The sequence below is a fragment of the Salmo trutta genome, chromosome 8 (genome assembly GCF_901001165.1).
Source record: "Salmo trutta chromosome 8, fSalTru1.1, whole genome shotgun sequence".
Taxonomy (NCBI): Eukaryota; Metazoa; Chordata; class Actinopteri; order Salmoniformes; family Salmonidae; genus Salmo; species Salmo trutta.
The window spans coordinates 33,957,599-33,979,752 of NC_042964.1; the positions used below are offsets into that span (position 1 = coordinate 33,957,599).

The 22,154-nt window shown below is 43.5% G+C and overlaps 2 protein-coding genes and 1 long non-coding RNA gene across 3 annotated transcripts; 1 reads left to right on the plus strand and 2 right to left on the minus strand.

Annotated features, from left to right (window-relative positions):
• Nucleotides 1–239: 239 nt before the first annotated feature.
• LOC115198744 (cAMP-dependent protein kinase type II-beta regulatory subunit) lies at nt 240–7,284 on the minus strand. Its single transcript, XM_029760983.1, has 11 exons — nt 6,683–7,284; nt 6,057–6,092; nt 5,549–5,601; nt 5,187–5,270; nt 4,957–5,063; nt 4,455–4,608; nt 4,002–4,103; nt 2,756–2,830; nt 2,589–2,657; nt 2,244–2,388; nt 240–2,037 (listed from the first exon to the last, which is right to left on the minus strand). Exons 1-11 carry the CDS (start codon nt 6,960–6,962, stop codon nt 1,901–1,903), a joined length of 1,242 nt encoding a protein of 413 aa, XP_029616843.1. The 5' UTR covers nt 6,963–7,284; the 3' UTR covers nt 240–1,900.
• A 2,671-nt stretch (nt 7,285–9,955) lies between these two features.
• On the plus strand, nt 9,956–10,872 carry LOC115198745 (uncharacterized). The gene is made up of 2 exons (XR_003879288.1): nt 9,956–10,127; nt 10,263–10,872. It is a non-coding gene; the product is annotated as an uncharacterized LOC115198745 (long non-coding RNA).
• Nucleotides 10,873–11,649: 777 nt separating this feature from the next.
• On the minus strand, nt 11,650–19,805 carry LOC115198746 (phosphatidylinositol 4,5-bisphosphate 3-kinase catalytic subunit gamma isoform). Its single transcript, XM_029760984.1, has 16 exons — nt 19,630–19,805; nt 18,603–19,002; nt 18,230–18,492; nt 17,689–18,046; nt 17,187–17,482; nt 16,453–16,979; nt 15,994–16,228; nt 15,009–15,218; nt 14,526–14,607; nt 14,325–14,428; nt 14,000–14,146; nt 13,828–13,918; nt 13,530–13,660; nt 12,873–12,984; nt 12,494–12,651; nt 11,650–12,368 (listed from the first exon to the last, which is right to left on the minus strand). Exons 2-16 carry the CDS (start codon nt 18,988–18,990, stop codon nt 12,087–12,089), a joined length of 3,384 nt encoding a protein of 1,127 aa, XP_029616844.1. The 5' UTR covers nt 18,991–19,002; nt 19,630–19,805; the 3' UTR covers nt 11,650–12,086.
• Between the last annotated feature and the right edge of the window lie 2,349 nt (nt 19,806–22,154).

Genomic DNA, 22,154 nt, shown 5'->3' on the forward strand with positions numbered 1-22,154 from the left:
ATTGGACGACTTTGTGCAACTAGCTATTGTAGTTTTTATACTGTATGAGGTTTGGTAACAGTTTTGACTACAATGTCAAGGCCTGGCAGACAAAGCCATAATCAAAAATAAAGGCACAGACTGTCTTTGGTAAAGGTTTGTAAACATGCATGCATTTGCTGTTTGCTTTTACCTGTGTAATATACACACCAGATACGTTTTAAAAAGGTTTTCCAACAGTAAAAAATGCAAATGTTCAATTATTTATACAAAACCTAAGTTTATTGCAATGGAAATTCAAATAACAGTTAAGATACTGAAAATACTGAGGAAATTAGGCGTATTGTAACAACATTACAAGAAAAAGGGGAAACTGCAAAGCAAGTGTCAGAGTGGAAACTTAAAAAGAGATTCAATGAAACAAATTGAACTCTGTTTTTACACACAGAACACAAACATTAACACCATGAAACAAGGAATGGCAGATACCTGTTGTTGGCATAGGTAATTATGTGCAGAGGTAGGCAAGATAAATCCTTTCAGTTGACTGATAAAACTGGTTTAGAGATTTACTTGCATTGGAGGTTGAACATCTATCTGACAATGTATTGGCAGGTTAAAATAATGACACTTATGAAATCTCTGGTTCAAAAAGGCAAATACGGTACTAAGCTATTAAGGAGAGCAGTGCGTGAATGACAAAAACAACAAATATTTTCTTTTTTTAAACAGACTGTACCAAAGAGACTATGTATCAAACGTAGGTTTAGCAGCAATATGCAAAATGCTGAGCAAATTTCCCTATCTGATATTTCCCTTATGAAGACACCCTATGTCTGTTTAACCGGTTGGAAATATTGAGCTGAAAATCAGCACTCCAAAACACCCACTGATACATCAAAATTCACATGGGAAAAGACACCGTGTCAAAGAAACATCCTCTGACAATTTATTAACAGCTTATAACACAATAACTAGTAAAAAATAAAATGAAGTAAGCAACACAGTCCATTAATTAATTGGTTCTGTTTAGACCAACTTCACATATGGATTTGTCAGGAAATACAGCCTTTTTTTTTGCTACAGAGCACCAAGTTGTGTCAATGTCCCATTTGATTTAACAAATATAATACGTTAGTTTAACAAATAATTGGCTACTGATGCTCTTTACCAACTAGATCATAAATGCTTAACTTAGGACTATAGCACTATTAAACTTCAAGTACAATATGCATTGTTCAATTTAATCAAAAATAAGTTGACAACTACAAGTGAAAGGTACACTGAAATATACCACTACCAGCTCTATGTTGCTTTTTTGTTCTGGAAAAACTGTTGATTTCATATGACAAACATGTTCCTGACTAAAATGTTACTCTAAAAAAGTAGCTAATACACTTGGGAGATAAGAAACAACAAGTATAATCTTATTTCATATGCTAGTGGTAACATTTATAGGCAACAACAACAAAAATAGCAACGTCTTTCTAAAGTGTTTTTCCGTGAGGGAAGGTTAAATGCTGGACAATAGATGACCCCATCTTGTTTCATTTTGAATCAAAAGCCGTAACGTACTTCATCTATTAGACAAACCTGATAGAAGTGTGTCTTAATATGTACCATTTGGATATAAGGCCAGGAATGAATCTAAAAGGTCACTATGTTCATGTATCATACAAAATACTAAAACTATACAAATGGGATTCATCTCATATGAAGTATGAGTTTGCAGTATGAACAAACCTCTATCTAAAATGGTCTGATTGCTAATACTGTAATAATAATATAGTGGGTGATGTGTGTTAAACCAGACTGATAATAAAGCAGATCAGTACCAGGGGTATTTGGCCCCTCAGGAGAGTCTAGGAGTCCCTTGTTATAAAAACATCATGTCTCAGCTGTCTTTGCCGAGTGTATTCTATCACGCGGTGTCGTTGTCGTGAATGCCAGTGTTACTTCTGAACAGCGCGGCCAGCTGCTCGTCGTAGTTGACGATGTTCCTCTTCATGATGTCCATGCAGGGGCCCAGCAGACGCTCAAACGCCTGCACGTCCATCACTAGAACACACAAACACCACACAAATACCACACAAACACACACAGACGCAAACATAGACAAAAAAACACAAGGACAACCATATCAGCTGCAGCTAACGTAGCAAGGCTATTGGATATCATCTAGACTAGAGAGCATGAGTATTGACAATGATACAATTCCTGGAGTGCAGCGCTCCTCCAGCTGATTGCAGTCTTTATCTACTTACCTAGACACTTGACGTTTCCTACAGCGTACGCTGAAGCAGCCCGGGGCTTGTTGGTGACCAGAGCCAGCTCTCCAAAGTACTGTCCCCTGGTGCACATGGCAATCTCTACCTCCTCTTCCACCCCTTCTCCCTCCTCCTTTTTCAACTGGGTGTAACAGACAGTCAGACAATACCAGACACATAGTGCTTTCAGTAGAACAAACTGTACCATTGGCATGCTGGGTAACGGTGCTTTCAGCCCATTTTAACCTGTTAACACTAACTCCAGACATATTAACATGTCCATGAATACGTATCAACCGTTCCAATAATGGTAGAGCATCGAGAAGCATAGAGTAGCCTTACCTTGCTCGTATTCATTGTTATTTGTACCTGACCAGATTCTACTATGTAGAAACAGTTAGCTGTGGCCCCCTGGCAGAACAACAACAGTTAGTTAGTCATCTGAGTAGCACCCGTTACATTTTACATGGACTTCCTCCAAATACAGGGATAATGAGAGAGAGAATTACCTGCGCTATAATCTGTTCTCCATCAGTGTAGGTCTTGGAGGATAGAACATCCACCACACACATCCTCTCAGAGACCTGTCAGGACAAGAGAGAGCAGTTGCGATAGCTGTTATAATGCTCTACAGATGCGAGATAAACACATTTGTACTGTAGATATACACTACCGTTCAAAAGTTTGGAGTCACTTAGAAATGGCCTTGTTTTTGAAAGAAAAGCAAACATTTTTGTCCATTAAAATAACATCAAATTGATCAGAAATACAGTGTAGATATTGTTAATATTGTAAATGACTATTGTAGCTGGAAACGGCTGATTTTTATGGAATATCTACATAGACGTACAGAGGCCCATTATCAGCAACCATCACTCCTGTGTTCCAATGGCACGTTGTGTTAGCTAATCCAAGTTTATCATTTTAAAAGGCTAATTGATCATTAGAAAACCCTTTTTGCAATTATGTTAGCACAGCTGAAATCTGTTGTTCTGATTAAAGAAAAAATAAAACTGGCCTTCTTTAGACTAGTTGAGTATCTGGAGCATCAGCATTTGTGGGTTTGATTGGCTCAAAATGTCCAGAAACAAAGAACTTTCATCTGGGAACTCGTCAAACTTGATCTAACCAGAATAGAAAGAGGAGTGGGAGGCCCCGGTGCACAACTGAGCAAGAGGACAAGTACATTAGTGTCTAGTTTGAGAAACAGGCGCCTCACAAGTCCTCAACTGGCAGTTTCAGTAAATAGTAAATAGTACCCGCAGCTACAATAGTCATTTACAACATTAACAATGTCTTCACTGTATTTCTGATCAATTTGATGTTATTTTAATGGGCAAAAAAATGTGCTTTTCTTTCAAAAACAAGGACATTTATAAGTGACCCCAAACTTTTGAACGGTAGTGTAGGTGCTTATGATGGATATCATTATGCATTGTATATACTATAGAATGCAAAGTGTTAGAACTGTGCTATTAATGCATTATCAAGTGTCACTCAGTCAGCATCACTCTCCAAGATGTTCCAGTTTTGGATGGAATAATCCCAAATTAGTAGTTCTGATTTGTTCTCCAGGAGCTGATTATTATTTAATCAAATAATGTAATTTATTTGACAATCCCTTGAAAATGGCACGCAGTTGTCAATGGTTTTAGCGGAGCTGGGGGTCTCATTGTCCCCCAGCAGGCAAATCGAACGCTCTGCACCTTACTGAGAGGTTTATCGATAACAACCTATAGAGATCACAGTTGTTACCTGTAGGGATGTGAGCAGGGGCAGTGATTCGATGAAAGCCTCGTACATCTTCCTCTTCTTGTGGTTGTTCTTTACTATGATCCTCCTGAATGTCAGTCGGTCCTAGAGTACATACAACATACCAGGCCTCAGATCATTTCAACCAAACACCACATTCCATGGTTACTCCAGTAATCAAGTTGCTTCAACACTCATCTGGGGCCAGTTTCACCGTTTTGTCCCGTAATGGTTAAGATTATGATCTCAAGAGAGTAGGCTGATGCCTTCAGACAACCCAGGGCGTGTTGGCATGTTTTGCTTTAGGCATCACTTCTGTAATTCACTCCACAATCTACCGGGGGGGGGCATAGTCTTCCATTCAAACCTACAGTATGTAACAGCCTACCTACACATCCTCTCATCCATATCAGCTACAGTACAATCCACTGGTTCACCCTGAAGCCTTAAACCTACCATGCACCAGAGGGCTCCCACTGAGGTGGCGATGATGGTGGCAGCCCTGGGTGTATTGTACATCAGGGCAAGCTCGCCAAAACTGCCCTGATTGTCATAGGAACCCACCACACGCTCCACTCTGTCTGCTTTCATCAGGATGTCAAAGGTCCCTCTGGGAAAGAAGGCAACATCATAATGATACATTCATTAATTGTATAAGTATTTATTATATGGGGAAATCTTATATCGCACCCAACTCCGGCCAATAGTAGTGCATAATACAGGAAATAGGTTGCGATTTCAGACCCATCATCGCCAGTATCAGCAAAGCATCTCAGAGTAGGCGTGTTGATCTAGGATCTGGCCATATAGTCATATTCATTATGATCTAAAAGGCAAAGCTGATGCTAGAACAGCCCTTCTACTCTGAGAAACTTTGTGGATACGGACCCTGGTCTCAAAAAGTGCTGTATAGACTGTCTAGTCTGTTTACAATGTCTTGATGAATCTGAAGTCCTACCTTTCGATAACATAGAAGTTGTCCCCATCGTCATCCTGGTCTATAATGTGTTCACCAGCCTCCACTGACATCTCAAACATTGCATCCAGTACCTGGGACATCTGCTCCTGTTAACACAAACACAGAGATATTTCAGTGACACGGCAAACAACAGCATCCATATACAGTATTTGTTGACTTTTCCTCAATGCATTTGTTTAACCTAGTCTTTCCAACCCACTTCACTTTACCGGGTCTAGATTTTTGAACAGTAGAATGTTTTTGCAGGCCTCCTGTAGTCTGTGCCTCTGCTCATCGGTTTTAGGATGGGTGATCTGGAAGAGAGCAGAGCCATAATTAGCATGTATTATTATAGCTACTGTATCAGGTTCAAGTACAGAGTGCAGACAGTCATCTAATCTCCTTCCCACCCTGTTTCACTCAGCACCTGACTTCCTATGCTGAAGTGTTCTTTTGTTCCTGATAAATACACAACCTAAACCAGTTTTGATCAACGATGGTTTGCAGTGGTCCAGCGGCATCACATCATTAGCTAACTTGAAGTTAAAGGTTAGAGGTCAACCCCATAGTGATGGAGGTTAAGTGATTTTACCCTGGGATCTTTGTCCTCCTCCTCCTCATCAGGATTGAATGCTTCAGCACACACTGTGGAGAGGAACAAGAGTCATCACATTACACTTGAGTGCCTCCTTCAGATTTCACTCAGGATTCCAACCACACCAAACCAAGGTGGACACAATCTGCAGTGTAATCCACTTCACACAGCATTGTTTAAGCCTGTCATGTCTCTATAGGTGAACAAGCTGAACTCTAGACTGCTCCTGATACTTGAGTATTGTGTGCATTGAAAACCCTCTGGCTAGCAGACAGACATTTGTGTGATCCTGCTACAGTATTATTAACATATGTGATAGTGATGACAGCAGCAATTGCTGCTCTGACTGGATCAATAGTCCCAGCCACTGAGAGGATATCATTATGCCCATCAAACACACACTTCAGATGTAATTTCCTGTCACTATGTCGAAAACACTGAAAAAGTGGGTACTTCTGTGGATGCAACATACAAAGGACATAGCTAGAATATCAAACCTTCTTACCTGAAGATCTTCTCAAGAATCTGTTGATCACTGGAGCTAATAAAAAAAGTTACATGAAGATGAGGTATTTTTTACTATGATATAACCATGTAACAATGTTCTGGCTTGACATATAGAGAGAGTATTCTGATCTAAAATCACTGTTGATTGTTTTCAGCTAACGTTAGCTAGATAACATGGAATGAATCTAGCTAGCTAACGCTACTGATGCTCACACAGGTCAGGATAGTCACTGACACTTTCAGAACATTCTTTCCACTCCACTGCCGGCCAAAGTAAACAATGGGGGTTACTCGAGGTTTTGGGATGGTAGCTAGATAGCCATTTCCCTTTGAGATTAGAGTTCAATTGCCTTTTCTTGGCCTGGCATCTGTTACCCAGAAGTAAAATTATCGCGAAAGTTGTCACTTCCCTCTGTCCACGAGGGATTCATGGTAACATGGTCAGTAGCTAACGTCAGCTGGGCTGACTATTCTAACTATATTATAGTAGTAGCAAAACGTTAGTGAGCTTGACTTTCTCAGTGGCTGCCACCGTAACGTCGTTAGCTAGCTAGCTAGCTATCAAGGTTAGCAGCACCACACAGGCAGTACTGACTTTTCTAGCAGAACGGTGAGGTTAGCTACCTACGAATTCCTCATCATCATCTTCTTCTTCTTCATTTTCCGAATCAATTTGCACTGCCTCCATGCCAAAATTGACCGCCCTTCCACTGCTAACATTATCGCCAGGTCGACCGTTAGCCGAATTTCGGGCATTGTCAAAGGCGGATCCTCTCTGATTCTCCTTCAGCTGGATGAAATACTGCAAGGCAAAGTCCAGAAGGTCTCCTGGCTGATTCCTCAACACTTCCACTGTAAAGCTTTGCAACAGCTCCGTCAATCCGTCTGGGATTTCAATACTCATTTCTAATCGGTCTTTGAAGAGTCAGGCAAATAAAAATACCGGTGGCTATTTTCTGAATATAAAAAAAATGATATTCCAGCTCAGGCTTGTAAGGGTTGACAGCTCACTTGAATAATACGTCCACAAACACAGCCTTTTGCAACAAATGTTGTTGGCGTTATACCCATTCTCAGTGTATGTTCATCTGTAGCTAGCTATAGCTTGCTAACTTAGCTACCGCCTTTTGATGAAAACTGAATGAAAATGGCAGTAAAAATGCTAGCTAGCTAGCTCGTTTCATTTTGCTGCTGGCTTCAGGAAACCCACGCATGTGACCCAGGTATCCATGACAACCAACCGTCTAGAGATTGCGCACGCAGAATCATAGAAATAGAACGGTGATCAGATCAGTCACCACTCCATCTAATGGGAGCGTCGTTTTACCAGAAAGTACAGAATGTTTAGAAACTCTGTGATTTTACCATTCTCAAAATTCACATCAGTACATTATTCCCAATATTCCGTCATGCATATTGACAGTCTAGCATAGTATTTTCCTTTTTGCATAACAATTGTCCTATGTAGGCCTACACTGTGAACAATTATTTCACAAGGAGATTCCATTTTTAATTGATACCTAAATACAGCAACTGACCTCCTTAGAAGTTAAGGGAGGGTTTGGCAGAGTGTGTTCTCTACAGTGGAGCAGAGAGGCGATGAGGGACACAGACTGTTCAGTCGCTGTAACAACATAATATAACCATTTAATCAAATCGGATTTATTAACACAGAAATTCATATGCAAAGACATGCTACACAAGGAGATGACTTTTTCAAGAATTGAATACAAAACTTTTTTGATGAACAATGAAACTAAATCAAGTATGAGTTCTCAGTCGTCACCCTCCTCCTCTTCTCTCTGACAGGTGTGTGAGGTATTAGCGTGTAGTACAGTGTCCACAGACAGTAGACTCCTGAGACACTGTAGAACAGCCAGGATCAGATGATACTTACAGGACACTGACTCCACACCTGAACTAGAGCCAGAGCTTGACCAAACCGTCACCTCCTTTACCCCTGACCCAGATCCTGACCCAGACATAGACCCTGATCTAGTGTCAGCCTGGACCATATTAGAACCATCCGCTACCAGAACAGCACTGTCTCCGGCGGGTCCGGAGAGTTACCATGGTTACGTATGCAGCTGAGAGTGTGTGCGAGAGCCTTAAGGTAGCGCCGAGGATTGTGGGAGTAGATCTGTCTGGGCACACTCAGTAGGGCCTCTGCTAGCATCCCCGAGACGGCAGGGGTGTCCAAGTGTGACAGAGTGTGCGTGTCTGTGTTTGACGGAGTGTGCGTGTCTGTGTTTGACGGAGTGTGCGTGTCTGTGTTTGATGGAGTGTGCGTGTCTGTGTTTGACAGAGTGTGCGTGTCTGTGTTTGACAGAGTGTGCGTGTCTGTGTTTGACGGAGTGTGCGTGTCTGTGTTTGACGGAGTGTGCGTGTGTGTGCTGTAGGAGGGTGTGGTGTAACAGGAAGTCAAAAGTCCTGCCCACGGAAATGACACAACAAGGCTCCATCACGTCTGTGTGTGTGTGTGTGTGTGTGTGTGTGTGTGTGTGTGTGTGTGTGTAAGCGGTTCTTTCTGTAGCTCTAGTCCTGTGTTTGGGCCCCCAGGTAGCATGTGTAGAGCATCTCGTACAGCACATACACTCTGTTCCGTCTGGCCCTCTGTCTGTCCACACACAACCAGACTGTGGGGTCTGCCCCTGTCCTCTGCCTTAGGAAACCCCACATTGACGAACCTGGGAGATAGAGAAAACCACATAATTAGCATAGTGTGTATGTGTGTGCGCGCATAACTATCCTGTAACCATACCTGTGAGCTCCCAGCACCAGTGGCTGGCAGAAGGTAACCGTAGCAACATGTTCCTGTGCAATCACGGCCCAGTCTGAGACAGGCTGGGCTCCACTGAGCACAGAGAACAAGGTAAGGTCGTCTTCACACACACACTCACCATACCTCCCCACTGCAGCCTGGAAGGCCTCCGACTGTCTGACTGATGAGAGGAGCAGAGACGTGACACACACTGTCTAACCCCCGCCCTGATCTCACACTTTCTATCCCTCTATTAGCCCCACCCAGCTCCAGTACAGTTCCACCAATCAGTAGGCTGGGTTCCAGGGGTTCCATCACCACAAGGGCCCTGATTGGTCCATGGTCGCGGAATGGGAGGGGTGTAGAGAAATCTGCATGTATGACCTGGCCCTCCAGCAGACGGGAACAGCCAATAGGGAAGCCTGATACTGCTGTGTGCAGAGCAGGGAAGTGTTAGTTTACGAAGTCGCCATGGCAACTCCAATGGGAGATCAGCTCACAGTTCATTTGGCTTATGATTTCAGCATGAGTAGGGCTGATCCGGGTGTGAAGGAAAGCACTGAGTAGGTGGCACAGAGTGGGTATGTCTGTCTGTCCTGGGGTGTGTGTCTGAAAGGGAGGAGCCATGTGGAGCCACTCCAACAGTGATGACATCACTGAGCTCGTCCAATCCGAAGGCCAGCAGAGCTTCAGCCAAACGCTTGGCACCTTCCCGGCGAGCTTCTCGGGTGTGTTTCTGTATCTCCCGTAGCAATGAGGCGAGCAGCAGGACGAAGGTCTTGGAGCCGTCTCCTGTCACCGAGCTGTGTCTCCTCACACACTCCACCACCATCCTACACACACACACACAGAGATTGAGATTTCACAAAGTACTGTAAGTGTGAACGTGTGTTTATGTCAGAGTATGTGAGCGGAGCGGGAGCTGGAGCGTGCCAAATTTGACTGGAGCACGGAGCGAGACTACCAAACGCTAGAGCATCGGCCTTCTCGCCCGCTCCAATTTTGCTCCAATAGCACTCACTTCACGAGCATTCCTGGCCCAGCATGCATTTGTAGTCTACTTGTGTGCTGCTATATCCCCTTACTTTAGCTACTGTCATGGTGTGCTAAATATTTTCGTAAAGAAACTGATAAAACACACAGGTGCAAAATCAAGGTGACTTACAAAGATGAGGACCAAGATCAAGAGAGGGAGTGTGGTGATATAATGTCCACAACTAAATAATCATTGCGGAATCGGAAATGACACATATCCCGAAAGCATGATGGTGTACTTACTACGAGCACATGTTAAAAGAAAGGAACGAGGTGAGTAGCTAATTAAGTTTCATTGTAGCAAATTATTCATACACAAAACAATCTCATCTCATAAAAGTTTCCTTCATTTTTGTTAGATTATCTATACAATAGGCAATAATTGATTTTCATATTCCAACTTTCAAGGCGCTTTCCATTTGGATTGGGTTATTTTGCCTAAAAACCTTTAGGCCTACCAATAGAAGAAAAATAACAACTCTGCATCCCTGCCCAGCCTGTCAAGAGTGGCCAAAGGGGTGTTTACCATCCCCAGTGGCTCTGCAAGCTTGGAGAGGATATTCCCTGCTCTAGAGGCACCATCACATGAGCCTGAAGCCACTAGCCAAACTGGTGTTTCTAAAAATGAATTCAAAGGAACTCTAGACTGAGCCTAATAAGGCATTTTTCATTTCATGTGTTTTTAATTCTAAGTGTCGCAGCTTATATGCACAATTTAGACTATAATGATTTAATACAACAAACTGTTCTTAAAATGTTGAGCGCTTAATGTCCCAGATTCCCTACCAGCCGTGTGTTGCACTCGTAAATGCTTCACAATGTATTTCTTTGTAGGCTATAGCCTTGAAACATTTTTAATATCGCATGAATAATTCATTTTCATTCCTTCTTAGGCTCCCTGTCTGGCTGCTGACCTATTTCGTGTTTATATGCTGTTTAATATGACATGTAGCCTATTTGAAATTAAGCGCTTCTTACATTCAGCTTTTCATGGTTATTAAAGTATTTTTCATTCAAATCATATGGTTTGGTTTCAATACTTCAAAACCAAATAGTAGGTTCAGGTAGTCAAAAAACGTTTGGGTGTTAAATTGTGATTGTAATGAATGGCGCGAATTTGGGGCTGCAGTTTTTTTTCCTGAGAGCCGGAGCGGGTTTTAGAGGGGCTTTTTGAATGGACGTGGAGCGCCAGAGTTGTGCGCAAGTATCGCTACGTCCGCAGGGCTGTGAGGATGCGTGTTCCGTGGCGTGTCAGCAGCGTTTGTCCCGTGTGAACAGCACCTGTCCTCCATCAGGACCAAAGCCCCTCCGGATCACTGTCTCCAGGACACTCACTGTCTGCAGTACGGAGTCCAGCTGCAGACACTGAAGCTGCAACCGCATCCCCATCCCCAAGACCTGAGAGATGGAGAGAGGCTGCCTATCCAGGACACAGAGACACAATTGCGTTGGCTCGAATTGGGTTAGCTGGGATTCAATGCGAAGCGCATAAACGCTTCGCGGGCGACATGGGGTGGTGCTGCACACATTTCATATGAATTTAAGTAGCTAGTTAGCCTACTTCGATACTGCGCGCCTGATCCTCAACCTCTTTCGTCTTGATGAGTGAAAGGTCACTTTATGGTAAAACTATACTGACTACATCCACGATAAAACACCCGAAATTCTGATTTCTGGTTTATGTGAACTTACCCTGGTGTGGAAAAGCTTCCTTTTGTTTCCTAGAGGTTGATGAGTCACTCAGTTTAACGTCTGCATGTCGCCCTCTAGCAATGGGAGATAATATATAACTATATTTCTCTATAATTAGGTTTATTATGGTATTGCCACCATCAGTCATGCAAGTCGGGCTGTTATATTAACAGATGATACAATCAGATGCAGTGCATTAGCAGAGGAACAGGAGTCAATATTTATGTATAACTCATAAACATGGTAAGGTCAGGCTTTGATCTTGAAAGTGCAAAAATAAGACTGGTACTGTATACAGTCCATGGTACAGTCAATGGGTAATGCATCGGAACAACTAGTTACATCATTGAGGAAGGGTTGACAAACTTTTAGATCCAGACTTTGGTCTCTGACTATATCTCCCTCTCTCCTTATTTGGGAGTCCAATCAACATAGTAATTTTACCTAAAGTGGCTTACAATTATCACATATGTGGCCCATATGGGATTCGAACCCATCACTCTGGTGTTGCCAGCCCATTGTCACCATAAGGGGAGCCCCCTAAGCTGAGCGTTTATCCCCCCCCTGCTTGATGCCCAGCACCAAGTGTAGGAACCAGTTGAACTGCACGGTCCAGCCCTTGTCCCTGCAGATCTCTATCTGGTCCAGCAGGTGGCGCTGTGCCTCCTCCTCCGGCCGGCCCACAGTCAGCGCTTCGCGGATGTACTCGATGTCTTCTTTGCTGGTGAGCTGAGGCATGCCCGTCATCAGCATCATGGAGAACAGGATGACGAGGAGGTTGGTGTGATGCCTTAGAGCCAGGTAGGCCCGCACACACACATCCTGGGAGATCAATACTCTAGTTAAGAGTGTGTGTTTGTGAGTGTGTGTGTGTGTGTGGGTGTTTGTGTGCGAGCAAATTTGTGTATATGTATTTTTCTTGTTAGACAACATGTTCGTTTGAGTACCTGGAACTTCTGGAAATGTGGGCTGCTCTTCTTCCCTGATGTGCCCATGACATAGAGGAAGTCAGGGGTGAGGACGAAAGGAACCCTCTCCTTACTGATACCCAGGAAACTCTTATAGTTCCCCAGTATGTGGCCAAAGTCTATGTGGAACAGGTTACCTGAGGGCAGACATATCAAGGGGGGAAAAGAATGTTATAGATAAACCACCCAATACATCAGAAACAAATTACTACATTCAGATGAACAGAAAATAACTTTCTATGGGTTCATCCACATATATAGAATATTGTGGAATGTATTCCTAATGTTTTGGCAACCACTTAACGCCAAGTACTGTATCGTGTTTGTGCTATAGGGAGATAAGGATGAGCTCTGGTACCAGATTCAGTGATCATGATGTTGTCGTTGTGTCTGTCTCCTACCCCCAGGACGTAGGTGGCCACGCAGTACCCTCCACAGGAAAACACAAACCTCTCCACCGCCTGCTGGAACTACAGGGAGGAGAGAGAGACAGAGAGAGAGAGACAGAGAGAGAGAGAAAGACAGCGAAAGACAGCAAAAGAGAGGGAGAGACAATGACGGCGAGTGAAGCGGAGAGACAGAGAGAGGGGAAGTGATAGAGACACAGAGTGGAGGAAATGAAGAGCATTCGTGAGCTGCCATTTCATACAACCGGCTCTGCTCGTTTATTTCCACAGACAACATTGGAGCAAACACGGTGGCTCAAACCGCGTTTCATCTTTCTCCATTTATCTGCTAGCGCTGTGGTAGCTTCTATGGTATACCTTCACCCTAAAGCTATGGTGGCTGCTGCATGGGGATATTTCTAACAGGCCAATTCAAAAATAGACATAGCAGAGCTGAAAACGTGGAGGTGCTTCAGCCTACACAGTCTGAGTAGACGTGAATAGTGCTGCAGACAATGCCCTGGGTAACAGGAAATGCAGCATGGGTGTTTCCTTCCCCCTTAGCGGTGCAGTTATAGCCTCTACAGCTGAGACGCTGCAGCACCGTGGGAGTAACTGTAACCAGCTACCTTTTCCTCGCTCACACACTTGTCCCGCAGCCATTGGTTGAGGATCTCGTCCTTGAACGCTCCTGTGCTTCCCACAACGCTCTGCTGGATGTTGGCAATAGTGGTGGCATCCCTCACTATCTCAATCATCCCTAGAGAGAGAGAGAGAGAGAGAGAGAGAATAAAATAAGAGAATTGAGAACAATGCTTATCTAATAAGAAATGGCATATATATCTATAATTATTCATACACTATATATTATATGTTATAATATATTATTATTAACACATCATGACAGTGTAAAGTCAGTTGACATACCTATTTTATTCCCAGTAGAGATACAACCGTAGGGCAATAAGGACAAGTCCAAAGACTCTTCCTCCCATATGGACTCCATGATCAGCAGAATCTAAAAGGAGGAGCATTTCGTTGTCATGGAACATTTGGTGGACAGTTTTGCCTAACCCATTGAGAAAGCAAGCCCACACACCTGTAGAATGAGCATGTCCTGCCTGAGGTCATCCCCGTCCTTAAAGATGACCCCGATGGTGTCACTGGACAGGGTGGTGGGGTCAGCCCTCTTAAACTGCAGCCACAGCGGTCTCTTCTTAGAGGCCATCACCTTACACTGCTCTATCTGAAGAGAGGGACCCATGTTTACAGTCAAACACAGGGGAGAATGGAGGAGTAAGAATACAATTAGTGGAGGATACAGGAAATGATGGTGAAGAAAGGGATGGAGACAAGGCGAGAAGAGACATGGAGGAAAATAAGAGGGGGGTAGAATAGAGATGGATGGGTATTATTCCACTCACCACCAGAGCACCAGCCCGTAGACCCGGGTCATAGGGCACTCTGAAGCTCTCTGGCAGCCCAGACGTCTGCAGATTCTCCAGCTTCTGACGCAGCTGGAACACAACTGAACATACCACCAGGATTCATTCCGTATTCATTTCTATATGAATTTTATCTTGATCTCTTATACTAGGTACGTTGACTTGAGGCGACAGGCTCACCTTGTGCAGAAACATCATATTTCTCAGCAGACATGGCCTTGATCTCCCTGGTGACTTTCTGCAGGGCTTCTGTCATCTCCACCTGTTGATGATAATGAATTGGATTATTCTTTATTCCGATCCTCGTTATCTGACACTTTAGCGACCTAGTCTTTTTAAATCTGTCTTTTCTATCCTCTAATTTTTTTGCGTACAGTATATATTTTATTGTGAGGTGTATTGAGATGTTTTAATAAAGTTGTATTTGAATCTAACACTCTGACGAAAGATGTGGGGAAGATCCACCTGACGTGCCGGCCTCAGCCCTCCGAGGAGTCCACACAGTACCAGAGGTACCTCAACTACCTGATTGGCTACGACGTCAAAGCCCTACAGTCACATTGTAAGGAGGAGGAACTCACCTCACCCACTCCTACTGTGTCCGATCACACATCACACCGTACTCTTGTTTACGGCTGGGGTCAAGGCTATTCGATCACCCACCTGGCGTCTGAAATCCTGCAGCATGTCCTCTCCACAGCCTCGGAGGTAGGCTTCCAGCAGCACAGCGTACCTCTGCTGGTAGTGCATGGACTGGGCTATCTCACTCCTCAGGAACCAGAAAAGGAAATGACCTATCCTCTTACTCCTGAGAGCTCTCTTCAGCAGGAACCTGGCCAGGGCACTGTCATGGTACGGCTCAAACTTCACAGCCTGAAAGACACAGAGGAGCACACATATGCATTTTTCTCAAAGTAAACACATCCTAAATGCAAGCTAAATGTTTCAATAAACTGTAATGAAACATTATAAAGTATCTTCCCGTTTGGGGATTTTTTTCATACTCATAGTGTTTTGCATGTTTAACCAAGGCCTCATTGTTGACAGTAGAAACGGTTTATTTGACTCTACACTGACGAATGGCACATGTAAAACTACCCACAGGTGCTCCCAAAGGAAGTGTTGTCTGTAAAGGTTGTTATTGTATTTTTTTCTAGTCAATGTATGAAACAACTACTTCGTTTTTATGTGTGCTTCTACACTCAGAGACAGGTAGACCAACCAGCTATGACTAGGGCAACTTAGTCTTTCTCATCATGAATCTTGTTCTGGTGGCAGCTCTGCAGAGTGGTCACTAGCCAGCACAGCCACAAAGTCATAAAATCAGATTTTAAACCTAACCTTAACCAAACTGCTAACCCTAATGCGTAAACCTAACCTTAAATTAAGAACAAAAAAGCAAATGTTTGTTTTTATGAATTTTTACAATATAGTCAATTTTGACTTTAGGTGAAATCGCTCTGGTGAAATCGCTCTGTTCTGCCTCCAGGACAAGAGTCATGACAATAAATGTCAACTTGCATGACTAGGGCTGGGTAATAAAATTCGGTTCCTCTATGGCACAGACCGAATCTTGACAGAACCAAGGCCGAAACACATCAGACATTTCTCAGCCAAATTTGGGTTCCAACAAGTCCGACTAACTCACCTGGACCAGCTGCAGCAGGTATCTCAGGACGTCGTCGTCCCCCAGGGTCTCCAGCTTGCGTACGGCCATAGAGCGGACGTGAGCGTCAGAGTAGTGGCAGTCTAACAGCTGCATGGCCAGGCCCACATCCAGCACACTACGGTCCCACACAGAGCTCCTCTCCAACAGCCTATGGGTGGCCAGGACAGCCTCCTGTCTACCCCACCGCACAGAGCCCAGCAGCTTGGGGTATGCCCTGGGAGGAGACAGTAGGGAGTTTTACAACATTTCAATAAAACTCCCAAAAATTGCACTGAATCATATTCACAGAAAGGTCTCTGTGATACTCTTCTAGAAAACATATTATTTCAAATAAGAACAAGAAAGATGGAATTGGGATGAAACAAGTGGTTCTGTATTATAAACTCAGATGACTTATTCAGTAATATAGTATTAGATGACCATGCCAGTCAGTCTTACCTGGGGTGACGCATACACTCCTCTCTGAAGTGCCACAGCAGCTCTTTGTCTTCTTGGCTGAGAGGGTGCAGTGGATCTGTCTCAACAATTGACTCAAACTGCTTCCTCAGGTGGTTAGGCATCTCCCTTTGCCCCCTCTCCCCTCCCTCGGCCTCCCGACCCTCCCCCCCAGCCTCCTTGCCCTCTCTGCTCTTGGGCAGGGCCACTGGGTAGCAGTACTTGTCCAGCAGGATGGCTACGGCCATGGAGGAAGCCTTGTCTGGGTTGGTGGCTGAGGTCAGCTTGTCTGCATTGACGCTGCTGTTGTCCTCAGTCTTCTCAGGCATCTTCCACATGTGGAGGATGAACTCTCCCTGGCGCAGCAGCGAGCGGTGGTCCACCAGCAGCAGGTTGACGTAATACAGCAGACGACTCTTAGTCTTATTACCATCATGGCTGCTGCTGCCACCTCCAACTGGGGATCCTCCATTGTCCTGGTAGGAGGAGGTGCCCTTAGAGATCTGGGTCTGGGCCTTCCCACAGGACACCTGGGGAGAGGAGAAAAGAGAATAGAGTTAAATTGCAATTAATTTAATTAAGTTGTGTTTCATACTATATTCTCCAAATAATAGACTGGTATTCTACAAAAAAATCCCTGAAATAATAGCGTGATCACAACAAAGATGTCGGCTAAAGCAAATATAGATACGGCAGCCGGACTAAACCTAAAAACATTATGCAGTTTACCAGTTTACCTGTAGGCTGAGGCGAGCCCCCTTGGGCAGGTCTCTGATGCGTATATTAAACTCCAGCCAGGTGTTCCACAGCACCTCCTCAGTGAAAGCCTTGGAGGAGGTCCTCTCCTGAGCCAGGAGCTGCTGGCCATGGAAGATACTGGCCTCCACATACACGATCAGCTCTGGGTTCCTCGGCAGGGCCGGGATGTCTATGCCCAGGACTTTAACCCTGAACTTCCTGTGACAGTCCCACAGAGAGATGGTGAAGACCCGCTCGTGGTCTTTCTCGTCGATCGTCAGCTGCTCATGGGTGCCTGTTGGAACAGAGGAATATGAATCATCTTAATCATCAAATAAATATTCCCCAAAGGAAAATCGTGTGCTATAATATTGGTTATTGTGGCACAACTCTATGGGCTAGGGGAGTTTGTTAAATTTATGAAAAGCGCATATTGTAAAGTGTAATCTATTGGTGAAACTTTCTTATATGATTACTATGGGAATATTGATGCTAGCTTACCTGCCACTCCAGTACAGTCATCCACCTGTGCCCAGTCCTCTTTCTGGACCAGGTCTTGACCTGGATTAGGAGCCGACTCCAGGACCAGATGGATCTCCTCCCCGTTCTTCAGACACTGTCGGACCCAGTGGAAGTCCCTGACCGGGTGGTTCCCATAGATATACTCTTCCCTGCCACACACCCTCAGGATGTAGTCTCCCTCACACACATCCTCAGGAACTCCCAGCAGAGCCCTCTTATTGGAGATCTTCGTAAAGAAGGTCTGGAGCACCTGGACAGGGGTGTCGTCGATGGACACCTTGATGGTCTGGCTGGCCTTGTTCCTGTGAATGACCAGCAGGATGTGGCTGTTGGTCACCTAGAATAAAATATTATTCAATCTTTATTGATCCATGATACAGAGGTAATGGAAATTGGCTATTTTTTGCTGTCCCAGTACCCAGCTACATCACCCAATAGAGAACAGGCTGGGAGCAGGCAAGCAGCACAGGGTCGCCCACAGAGCTGCACCCCTGGAGCAGCCAGGTTAGGGGTTACATACTTTGCTGAGCAGGTACTCTGGGAGGTGCTTGGATGTGATCCAAGGGTCCATTGAGTAGAGTTTGGGGTCCCGGTCGGCCAGCTCGATCTTGCGGGGTGTGAGGAGCTTCCTCCGGGTGAACTCCAGCTCGTCATCGTGCACGTTGCTGACGTCGGTGACGTCGTAGCCAATCAGGTAGTTGAGGTACCTCTGGTACTGTGTGGACTCCTCGGAGGGCTGAGGCCGGCACGTCAGGTGGATCTTCCCCACATCTTTCTTCAGAGCTTTAGATTCAAATACAACTTTATGAAAACATCTCAATGCACCTCACAATAAAATATATACAAAAAAATGCAAGGGTATAAAAGAAAGATTTAAGACTAAAAGCTTCTACCTTTCCAGTAGCGGATGCAGTCCAGGGTCTGAAACACCTGGTGCTTATCGTAGATCTCACACCAGTTACCCTTCTTCTGGTAGAGCAGGATGCAGTGGTCAGGGGAGTACTTCTGATAGAACTCAGGGCACAGGTTGGTGGCTACTACCCTCAGCCACACCTGGGCTTTCACTTGCTCCACCGTCCAGTTCCCAGCCACCTCCAGGAGCAAGGTGTCCGGGCTGCGGCTACTCTTAGTGGTGGTGGGGAGGACGAACTCGATGGCTATCTGATCCATGGCCACGGAGAAGGTGGAGGTGAAGGCTTTCATCTTTCTTCTCCTCCTCCGGTTCTCTTCTCTAAGGACTACAGGTTGAGGTTCTTCTTCATCGCTCACTTGCTGTTCCATAACACGAGTTATCTATTATCAATGAAGAATAAAATAGATTAGTTTAGATTAGAATAGATGGATGTATAAGGGATGTTAAATGTAGCATGTATAATTATCTCATGTTGGTAAACTTAGACAAAATAAGATACTCTATCATGATATGTTATGCTTATACTAATTCTATTTTATTTTAGTGATGGTGCGTATCAAGCTTGTTCAACTTCTTCTTTCAGATCAACTTCTCTGCATAGGAAGTTGCAAAGCAGGAAGCAAGGAGAAGCACTGTCAGCAGTAACAATGTATCAACCCCATACAGTCATTGGTATCAACTCATCAAAATATGATAATGTTGCAGTAAAATTGAGCAACCAGAATTTGGCAACATTGTAAATTCCATAGTCATTTCAGAACATATTTCAAAAAATGATTCAATGACAACTTGAAATTAAATTGACAAGTCTCTTACACCTGCCGACAAAAACAAACCTACAGTTTATAATAAAATCATCCATTATATAAAAATACAAAAATAATCGATGAAACTTCAATGTTACAGATAGTTTCCATGAGAAAATCCAGAGCCGTTAGATTTCAAAAACAGAAAATAACGGTATTGCCGATTACATGGGCCAGGGAAAGTCTATGAAAGAAACTTACCACTCGGTAGACCTAAACACACTCACGCCAGCAGAAATATGACACGGTGGGTCACTAGGCATTTGTAAATAATTGTACAATGGTCCCAGTTTCTCCTTAGTTCATGTTGAGTCCGAAGAAGTGGTACTAAAACTTTCTGTCTGCTATTCCATTCACCCCTCCCCGTGATGCGTGAAGCCGAGTCCCATGCAAGTCTACATGTTGTTCTCTTATTGGTCGCTCAGAGGCGCCATAACTGTAGTTTTGAGGGAACTGGACTACAGAAACCCACAGCCTAGTAATGACATTATGATTATGCGATTTAGTTGAAAATTAGCATTACTATTACTATTACTGATTTTTGTAGCCGTTATAACTGGGATAAGTATGTTATTGTATCCATGCCAAGATTGATGCGTTTATATTCAATTTCCATTGTCATATTCACTAAAAAGTTTTTTCCTGAAAAAAAAGAAGAAAGAAAGAAAAATGTGTCATTCTCTGGCATGGTATTATTTCCTACTATTATATAAATATAGCAAAGATTCTAAGTTCTTATTGAATCCCATCAGTTACAACCAATGATTTATATATATAACTTTTGAACGGTAGTGTATATTTTGAACGGTAGTGTATATATATGTATATATATTATATACACTACCGTTCAAAAGTTTGGGGTCGCTTAGAAATGTCCTTGTTTTTGAAAGAAAAGCTAATTTTTTGTCCATTAAAATAACATCAAATTGATCAGAAATACAGTGTAGACATTGTTCATGTTGTAAATGACTATTGTAGCTGGAAACGGATGATTTGTAATAGAATATCTACATAGACGTAGAGACCCATTATCAGCAACCATCACTCCTGTGTTCCAATGGCACGTTGTGTTAGCTAATCCAAGTTTATCATTTTAAATGGCTAATTTATTATTAGAAAACCCTTTTGCAAGTATGTTAGCACAGCTGAAAACTGTTGTTCTGGTTAAAGAAATAAAACTGGCCTTCTTTAGATTAGTTGAGTATCTGGAGCATCAGCATTTGTGGGTTCGATTACAGGCTCAAAAGGGCCAGAAACAAAGAACTTTCTTCTGAAACTTGTCAGTCTATTCTTGTTCTGAGAAAGTAAGGCTATTCCATGAGAGACATTTCCAAGAAACTGAAGATCTCGTACAACACTGTGTACTACTCCCTTGACAGAACAGTGCAAACTGGCTCTAACCAGAATAGAAAGAGGAGTGGGAGGCACCGGTGCCCAACTGAGCAAGAGGACTCAGTGCATTTAAATATCTACATTAGTTTCTGCCATGTTCATTCTATTTCAGACACCTTAATGCAACTTTTAAATCATATAATATTATGTGAGCTAAATTAATAAAATAAAATAAAAATAATACACTACATGACCAAAAGTATGTGGACACCTGTTTGTCAAACATCTCATTCCAAAATCATGAGCATTAATATGGAGTTGGTCCCCCTTTTGCTTTTATAACAGCCTCTACTCTTCTGGGAAGGCTTTCCAATAGATGTTGGAACATTGTTGCGGGGACTTGCTTCCATTCAGCCACAAGAGCATTAGTGAGGTTGGGCACTAATGTTGGGCGATGTTCCAATTCATCCCAAAGGTGTTCGATGTGGTTGAGGTCAGGTCTCTGTACAGTCAAGTCCACACCAATCTCGACAAACCATTTCGGTAGTGAGTGTTGCAACCGAGGACAGACGATTTTTACGCGCTACGTGCTTCAGCACTCGGTCACCCCGTTCTGTGAGCTTGTGTGGCCTACCACTTCGCGGCTAAGCTGTTGTTTCTCCTAGACGTTTCCCCCTCACAATAACAGCACTTACAGTTGGGTCGCTCTAGCAGGGTATAAATTTGACAAACTGACTTGTTGGAAAAATAGCATCCTATGACGGCGCCACGTTGAAAGTCACTTAGCTCTTCATGAAGGCCATTCTACTGCCAATGTTTGTCTATGGAGATTGACTGTGTGTTCGATTTTATACACCTGTCAGCAACGGGTGTGGCTGAAATAGCCGAATCCAGTCATTTGAAGGGGTGTCCACATACTTTTGTATATACTGTATAGTATATATAAAAACATTTTCCCTGAAGTATAATTTTTATGAGATTACTAATGTTACTGTCCTCATTACAACAACAAAAATACTTAAATGCATGCAATTTTGTCCTTGAAAATGTTAATTGAAGCAATGTAGAATTCCATTCATTCTTATGGAGGACTGGGCTTACTTAGGAGGGCCAATATGGCCGACAGGTGGTTTCAAAGCCGTATACTCTCCAATACAAAACATGGCCATATCAATCCAGGGTTTATATACGTCATTGGTTACAACTGCTGTCAGTGAGATTTGGGTTTGTTAAACAATAGCGCTCTCTTCTGGTTATGGTGGTTATAATTTCACCAACGTTTCAATGATTCCAGCAAAGGCGGCTGCAATTTCGAACAGGCCCATAGACTTTTCCATTGAAACAGAAACAAATTAAGGAGTGGGATGCATAGACTGTAAAAAATAGTGCGATGT

What these genes read in the sequence shown, in the direction of transcription:
- LOC115198744 (XM_029760983.1), bottom strand. Translation starts at nt 6,962, where the DNA reads ATGAGTATTGAAATCCCAGACGGATTGACGGAGCTGTTGCAAAGCTTT. An exon ending in TGATGATGAGGAATTCGTAG is followed by an intron (nt 6,093 to 6,682) that starts GTAGCTAACCTC and finishes TTTTTTTATTAG; the next exon opens with CTCCAGTGATCAACAGATTC. An exon ending in GAGAACAGATTATAGCGCAG is followed by an intron (nt 2,658 to 2,755) that starts GTAATTCTCTCT and finishes TTGTTCTGCCAG; the next exon opens with GGGGCCACAGCTAACTGTTT.
- LOC115198746 (XM_029760984.1), bottom strand. Translation starts at nt 18,990, where the DNA reads ATGGAACAGCAAGTGAGCGATGAAGAAGAACCTCAACCTGTAGTCCTT. An exon ending in TACGGGCTGGTGCTCTGGTG is followed by an intron (nt 14,147 to 14,324) that starts GTGAGTGGAATA and finishes CCCTCTCTTCAG; the next exon opens with ATAGAGCAGTGTAAGGTGAT. An exon ending in CATCATGATCACTGAATCTG is followed by an intron (nt 12,652 to 12,872) that starts GTACCAGAGCTC and finishes GTCTGCCCTCAG; the next exon opens with GTAACCTGTTCCACATAGAC.